We start from the raw sequence: 8,444 nt of genomic DNA, 5'->3' as shown, positions 1-8,444 counted from the left end.
TTGCAAGAGATTTCATTACGTCTACAAGAAAATTTAAATCTGGGCATGAAAAAAGGAAAAAAAAAAAAGAAGAGAGAAGAAGAATTGATTCAATCTCAAAAAGGAGATAATCTTAAGTTTTTTAGGAGCAATACACGAATAGAGAGTTTAGTTGAAGATTCGGTGAATGAAGAACATATGAATGTGAAAGCAAATGAAGAAAATCTTAATAAACATGAAGATTTAATGAATGAAGATCATAGGAAGTTAGTCAATGAACATGAAGATTTTATGAATGAAGATTATAGTTATTAGTTAGTTGTCTTATGCACAATGCACATGCGCACAATTAAATTAGCTATAGAATTTGAAAACATCGTGTGAAAATTCCGCACTCTTATAATTTTTTTTTGCACGTGTGAAACTTAAGGGCGTCACATTTGAAAGTTTGCCTAGGGCCTCTCAAAATATTTGAAATCTCAGGGCTGGCCCTGGTTGACGCTCTTTTCTTGGAACCATTCCAGTTAAGTGCTTCCGTCTACCAACAAGCATGAATGTCGTCCTAGCACCATAGCGTCGTATAGAGTTTTACCCCTGTAACAAACCACCCCACTCAAACCTTGCAATGCCCTCGTTGCAACCTTGGGCGAATGCCTCACCATCCAATGAATTTCTCCAAAGCTACCCGCTTCTGCAGGTAGGGACAGAATTTTGGTACGCGTGGCCCTCAGGCCTTCAACCCGAAGATTCATGGGACCCTTCCGCGGTGCTTACTGGGGTTGTGAAGACTCCACCTTCAACATCAGCTCTAACGCATATGTGTGCCTTCTTACTATATAGCCCCCGGATCACAAAGAGTGGCACCTCGGTGTGCTACCTCCTTCCGGCTCTGATACCATTTGTCACAGGCCTCAAGTTTCGTCTGTAGCAGGACGGCCCGTGCGGCACCCCTCGCGGGCTTAGCCTAACACGACCTTCCCATGAAGGCTTCATGCAAACTGGTTTCGGCCTGCCTTGGCCCTCCTAGGGAAACGGCTCTAGTCTGACCAGTTTGTGTAGGCGATGGCCACATGCCATCAGTTGACGCCATGTAACATACAGACACCACCCGAATTCTTTCTCAAAAAGCCACCAATAGTCTCCAAGCGTCAAAGAAGAGTCGAACCTCGGCCAACACCAATTATCCACTCATCTGGTACAAATACCAAATTTTCCAATCCACTACAGACACCAACGATTCGATACACACATCGATTACCAACTCTACTACCCTTCAAAAGGAGCGAATCTCTGTTCAAAGGTCTACAAAGATAAAAAAAAGAGGTGTTTCAAAAACGGAGAAGGAGATGGTTTCGTGTCAAGTTTTTGCCAATTAGAGATATTTGTCACACTACTATTCTTAAGGCTTTTCCTCAGGTATCTCTCTCTACATCTACATCTATCTTATATATATATATATATCAGAAATGTTCTCTTGCTCCCTAGTGTACAAGAAAATACATGCACACCTGAAGAAATAATCGTCAGATTCTATTTGGCAGTTAAAAAGGTAGTTTATGTTTTTATATCCAATGGTGATGATTTAATTCGTGTATAAATTCCTTGCACACCAGTGAGCAGGTGAATAGTCCTCATATATATATATATGGTTGATATACCTGTGTTTTCTTCTAATTTTGGGTCTTGAATTTTCGGATCTAAATACATTTCAGGCTTTGATTTAAGTTGGTTTTAGCTATTTGTTTATGTTAGTGCTCAATAAAATAAAATAATAAAAAAAAACTTTGAACTGCTACAGTATGGATCTCATAAAAAGAATATACCAGGTTATTTTTATTTAACTTTTGTTAGATTTAAAACTTCAATTCCTTCAAAATTAGATAAGTTCATGTATCTTTCAAAGTTGGTATCGGATTAGTTCAAATATCATATCATTTAAATGTAAGCCTTAAGAACTCTTGAGTTCTCACTTTTCAAATTGGTTTTCTAGGACCCTTATATTCAGAAATCATTCCTCTTTGAAATTGAACATCTCTCCCTGAGTACATCTTGAAGGGCTATTAAGGATTCCCATTAATAATAATAATAATAATAATAATAATATTTTCTTGCCATTTTAAGGCTTGTCTTCAGTAACTCTATGTTTAAACTCTTTTCTTTAAATTGCTTTCTTAAAAAATTCTTATATTCATAAATCCCTTTTCAACTCTCAGCCCTTCATTATCTTTCCCAACTCTAACCATAGTTATTAAAGGCCCAAGGCGCACCAAGGCGCTAGAGGTCCCTTGGAGCCTGGGCGCGAGGCGCGCGCCTGAGTGAGGTGAGGCGCACAATTGAAAATTTAAACTACCATAATAATATTCTTATCTCATAAGTCATATCAATATTCTAAAATTTAATATCAAACATAAAAAAGTAAATCCATCAACTATACAAGCATCCAACAACCATAAAACAAAGTACAAATTTGTTTTCTTGAAAGGCAAAGCAAAATGTGTTTTTTGAATGGCAAAACAAAGCACAAAAAGAAATAAATATGTTAACAAAAAAAAAAAAAAAAAAATTGTTAACAAGAAAAAAGAAAAGAAAAAACAAAGCAAAAAAAAAAAAAAAAGACAGAGAGATGAGAGAACTAGACGAAGAGAGAGATGTAAACAAAGATAAGAAAAGAGGAGAGATCTAGAGGAGAAGAGAGAAAAAAGAAAAGAAAAGAAAGAACTGACGTGGCTGTGTCGTTCATCTTTGCAACTAGGGCTTCGTCTTCGTCTTTCAATCTCATTCTATCATTGTTTGGTTAACACTTTGACTCTTGGACTTTCTTATTTTTTATTCTTTTGAACAATAGTTCCTTATATCGTATGATTGAGCTTTCTTTTTTGTTTATTAAGTTGCCAAAAGTACGCCTTTTGGTTTAAGAAATAAAACAATTGTATTTTTTTAAACAAATATCAGTGAGGTGCGCCTCACAAACAGGACGAGGCACAACCGAGGCACGCGCCTAGTAAATATCAGTGAGCCTGCGATAACAACAGGCGCTAAACCGAGCCTCGAGCCTAGGCACGCCTTTAACAACATTGACTCTAACCTAAATACCACGTCTCTTAATCCATAACTCATGATTTTCGTAAAATTAAAAATCAATTTAAGGAATAAATTAATTTGAAAAGACTTTTTCTTAGTAAAAAAGGACTGATGTTGGCTAAGTATTTATTTTTCAAAATATCTCATCAAATAATAATAGCAATTAAATTATTTTCAAAAAAAAAAAAATCTTTGAAGTTCTTAAATGTTAAGAGATTGGGTTCTGTATGTTTATTTAACAATCAAATATATATATATATATATATTAATAATTTTTATTTAATAGATTTTGCGAAGTCATATTAACTTGCGGGACATTTGTTTGTTAAAACAATACTGTCCCAACATAATGTTTCTTAAAGCATAATTTTTTCTAAAAAAGTCCTAAAAGTCGTATCTTTCCTTCAAAAATTTTTTTTTTTTTGCTTTCCTTAATATATATATATATACTTCTCTAAAAGAATAGCTTCTAAAGCATATGTACAATTTTTTTTTTTGAAAAATATATATACTTTCTTAAATTACAAAGTTTCCTTAGAAACATTTTAAAATATACAAATATATATATAGATATATATTCCGTAGATATATACCTTATTAAAATTTAAGCTTCCTTTGAAATATATATATTTTCTTTAATTACAAGTTCCCTTAGAAACATTTTTAAAATTCAAATCTCGAGTTTCTTTAGAAACATTTTAAACTCCATTAATAAATTAACTTAGGGATGCAATATAAAAAGTAAGATAATCTTGTTCCATGGGTGTCGTGGGGGTGCCTAACACCTTCCCCATGCACAACCAAACCCCCGACCCCATTAATCTAGTTTTCGTAGACTACGTGGATGTCAAATATGTTAGGGCCCAAATTAGACATCTCATGTGTCCATCTATTTTTCCAAAGTCCTTAGACATCATAGGTGACCTAGCACATCATAATCCTGTGCTAGATGGCTACTCCAATTATTAATAAATTGGCCTACCCTAAAATAAATAATAATTGGCCGTAGCCACTCCATCGCATTAAGCCACTTTTTTTGACCCGTAAGTTTTTAATATAACCCTTAGAGAGGGAGGGGAAAAATCCGAGTGCGGCAAATAGTTACTGAAATGTTTAAGAAGAATTGAGATTATTTACCTCTTCAGATTGATTTTGATGCACCCACATACTGTGCAACTGAACCACCCCTAGCACCCTTGCCATATGTCATTCCACCCCTTGCACCCCTACCATATGCCCTTCCTCTATTAGTTGATGGTGGTCTTCCTCCCCTTCTTGGTGGAAGTTTCTCAACCACTATTGGTTCAGATGCTGTGCATGTTCTTGTGTTGTGCCCATAAACATTATATTTTGAACATTGCAAAGCTGGTCTTGGCTTGCTAAGTATGGTTGAAGAACTTGCCTCATCAATTTTTTTGTTCTTTGGCTCATTATTATTATTATTTTTTTGTTCCTTGACATTTTTGGTCTACCAGTTGGTTTCCTATAGGTTGGAGGCTTCAATGGGTCTGTGGGTTCTGAATTTAACAGCCTCCTCATAGGAATGGGACACATCAAGTTTGCATAGGCCTTTAAATAAGTGTATTTGTGATAGTATGGATCAACATATATCTCTGGCAGCTCCCTCCTTGCAAATATGCATGCTATAGCATGGTTGCAAGGGATACCACTAACTTCCCATATCCTACAAGTGCATGTGTTCTACCCAATGTCCACTGCCTCACTGATTCCTCTACATTCCACTTCATATTTGTCCTTACCCGCATAATTTACTTTACAAAATCTTGCACTACTTTTCCTCTTGGCCATCTCCCTCTAAATGTTTGGACATAACAACCCACTCTTTGAATTCATGAATTCCCTCTTACTTTGAAACTCAACATGAGATGTTTTCTAATCCATTCCAACATGTACAAAATAGGCTTGTCTCTTGCTAGTCTCTTGCTGGAAGAATCATTGCATTCTAGGACTCGCACATATTGTTTATCACCAAAGCAGTTTTTGAATGATAACTAAAACTGGACCTTGTCCATACCAACTGGACCTTGTCCATACCCTTGGTGGCACTTTGTTCAGCCACTCATAGGCTTTAACATTCATCTCTTTGATCTTGTTCATATGCAATTGAGAATCAGCTTCTGTATAGGATTGAGTTGCTTCCTAAACCTCATTTTTCAGATTTTGTCCCCTAAATTTTAGCTTGAAATTTTCATAAAGGTGTCTCACACAAAATCTATGTTCAGCCCCATACAGAATGGTGTCAAAACTATCTACAAATCGCTGAAATAGTTTGAACATTACAAATGAAGTGCAAAGAGAAATTAATACCAAGTGAAGTAGAGTGTAAAATGAAATAAAATTGTGTGCAACTAAAGTGAACTGAACTGAAATAAAACTACTAACTTAAAACACCAAAAAATTAGTAAAGTGGAAAACTGAAATTAAATATAATTGCTACTAAAGTGAACTGCAATATTTCAGTTCAGTTCACTTTGGTTGAAGTGTAAAATGAAACAAAATTGCGTGCAACTAAAGTGAACTGAACTGAAATAAAACTACTAACTTAAAACACCACAAAATTAGTAAAGTGGAAAACTGAAATTAAATATAGTTGCAACTATAGTGAACTGCAATATTAACTGGAATAAAACTACTGACTTCTAGAATTGCAACTAAAGTGAACTTAATTGAAATAAAACTACTGACTTAAAACATACTTAAAACACTAAAAAGTCAGTAAAGTGCAAAAATGAAATTAAATAAAACTACTAACTTAAAACACTTCAACTTCAGTCAAGTGCAAAACTGAAATGAAATAAAACTACTAACTTAGAACAGACTTATATTGGTAAAGTGCTAAACTGAAATGAAAAACAAGTAACGATTTAAAACAGATTTGAAATACTGAAATAAATAATTTCCAACTGAAAACTGAACATAAATAAATAAAGCTACTTACTTTCTGTCTATCTCACATGAAGGTGATGTCAAAGTGAGGTCCCACATCCTCCATTAACTCTGTCATGAACCAAGCCCAAGAGTCTTTTGTTTCAGCCTCTACAACTGCAAATTCAACAGGGAACATTTGGTCATTCCCATCACATGCCACAGCAGAAAGAAGGTGACCACCATATGCTCCCTTTAGAAAACACCCATCAACTCCAAGGAATGGTGTACAACCATCTCTAAATCCCTTCTTCATTGCAGTATAACAAATAAAATTCCTTTGAAAAGTCTTAATTTCATTATCATAAGACATGGGATCAACACCAATTGTTGCACGACTTCCAGGATTGGTTCTTTGGATCAATGCACAGTAGTCCCTCAACTTTGCATATTGCTCAGCTTCATCACCCTCAATAATGCCTAATACCCTTTTCTTTGCCGTATGCATTTTGTACGTAGACACATCAATGTCCAACTTAGTTGCAATAGTACTTTGAAGTGCCACATTGCCCATGGTTGGGTTTAATCTAACTTGCTCCAAGTATTTGTTTGCTAGATAAGAAGATGTGGCTTGCTTACGACTATGAGTCCACAAGCAATTTTTATGCTCTTTGCTGAATCTCTTAATTCTTAAACACTGCTCATTACTTGGTTTACTTGCATGTATCTTCCAACCACAACCTTGCTTGCACACTGCAGACACTCTATCACCATCATTTCTTGTGAATTCAATATCCATCTTTTCCTTGATTACAAAATCCCCAAGTGCAAGGCTAAAATCTGCAGTTGATGCAAACCTCATGCCAATTTCTAGTTCTTTAATACCCAAATCCCTTGAAGGCGAGAATTCTTGGTTGTTCGGGATAGATTGAATAACAATATCCTCATTCTCATCATCATCTGAACTAGGTAGGCTTCTCAACTCATCAGTAGGACCATATGCAGACCCCACTTCAGTAAAATCCAAGTATGCTTCATCAAACTCATCATCAGACGCCACTTCAGCAAATTCTATGCATCAATCTGTTCATCATTATTTGTTTCTTCAAGGTTTTGTAACTCCCCTATCAACTATGGTGCAACAATATAGATATGGATTTCCTTGACTTCCTTGCATGGCGCAAGAATAGAAAACATGTTAATTACATGTAGGTCAGACTTCAATTATTTGAATCCCTCACCATTGGGCATTTTGTAATAAGCCTCAGTAATAGTCTCATAACCAATTTTCTTTGCCATATCTTGCACTTCAATATATGACATTTTTTCTGGATCCAAATTGTCCTAATATGTTACCTTTCCTCCTAAGTATGCCATATGGGGTCCTTTCTCAAACACACCCCCATGGTGCAACCCAACAGTGTATGATATATCCATCTAAAATAATACATGGTTCTATTAGTGATCAAGTCAAATATGGTGGTAATGTCAAGCAATAGGGGCAATGAATAGACATAAACAATAGGGGCAATGCACAGTTTTAATGCTTCAATATAAAGTAGGAGAGAAAAAATTATACAATGTTCAGTATTCATGCTTGTCTATTAAACACAAAAAAGAATTAAAAGACTGAACAGTATAGTTGTAAGCAAAACTACAAGTAAGTAGCATAGGAAGGGACCACAAACAAAGTAAGTCAATGGAATCTAACAAAACTGACAAGATATTATACAACTGACAAAAATCATGAGCACAAAAAAAATCATCTTAACCACCTTTATTTCAACACATTAAATGATTTGCTTTTTAGCAAACTTCTTTGAACCGCATTTTCAAGTTTCTCAACCACCAATATGTTTGTTATACCACAACAAAGTATCCAGTTTATAGAAACATAGTGCTTTGATTAGAGAACAAAATAAAAAATCAAACCATTTATAGAGAAATAATGCTTTGATTACAAACCAAAATCAAAAAATAAAACCATTTATATAGAGACAATACTTTGATTACAGACCAGAATATATAACAAACAATTTACAATTATTTAGTTGATTAGTTGCGTGACACAGCTCGAGGAGTGATCGTCCAGTACCGATGTTACAATGGAAGGAGCTATTGAAACTACAGATTGTGTTTCAGAGGTCAATCTCGTAGTAAGAGAGTGGGTCTGATTTGTTTTGGCGCTAAGATGTGTACTGAACAACTTATTTGACGCTAAAAAGATAAGGATGGGTGAAGCTTGTTGATAAGGTGGTGAGTTGTCATGATATCATTGGTTGTTGAGATTTTACTTGACAAGTCAGCAATGAAATAGACAATAACATTCAAACCACGTCCTTTTAATTAAGGTCAATTTGGTAATTTAATATTTCCGATAAGCTCATGCCCGTCACTTCTAATTTTGTCCTTAAATTGCACAACTTGAATAGTTAGGGGGCATTACTTAGTTTAAGGGGGTTACTTGGGGGAGAGTAAAGTTGAGGGTTTTTTTTTTT

The 8,444-nt window shown here is 35.1% G+C and overlaps 1 protein-coding gene across 1 annotated transcript; it reads right to left on the bottom strand.

The window, feature by feature from the left end:
* Nucleotides 1-6,031: 6,031 nt before the first annotated feature.
* LOC132313911 (uncharacterized) lies at nucleotides 6,032-7,269 on the bottom strand. Its single transcript, XM_059812845.1, has 2 exons — nucleotides 7,188-7,269; nucleotides 6,032-7,017 (listed from the first exon to the last, which is right to left on the bottom strand). Exons 1-2 carry the CDS (start codon nucleotides 7,267-7,269, stop codon nucleotides 6,032-6,034), a joined length of 1,068 nt encoding a protein of 355 aa, XP_059668828.1.
* Between the last annotated feature and the right edge of the window lie 1,175 nt (nucleotides 7,270-8,444).

This window comes from Cornus florida, unplaced genomic scaffold (assembly GCF_030987335.1).
Source record: "Cornus florida cultivar Cherokee Brave unplaced genomic scaffold, ASM3098733v1 CherokeeBrave_3.0.0_Hap2_Chr06, whole genome shotgun sequence".
NCBI lineage: Eukaryota > Viridiplantae > Streptophyta > Magnoliopsida > Cornales > Cornaceae > Cornus > Cornus florida.
The sequence above is the reverse complement of the archived record's forward strand: the minus strand, read 5'-3'. Positions and strand labels throughout refer to the sequence as shown.

Bases quoted from the DNA above. Each gene is read 5' to 3' on its own strand.
- LOC132313911 (XM_059812845.1), bottom strand. From the start codon at position 7,269: ATGTCATATATTGAAGTGCAAGATATGGCAAAGAAAATTGGTTATGAG. The intron at 7,018-7,187 runs GTGAGGGATTCA...ATTGATGCATAG, and splicing joins TTATTACAAAATGCCCAATG to AATTTGCTGAAGTGGCGTCT.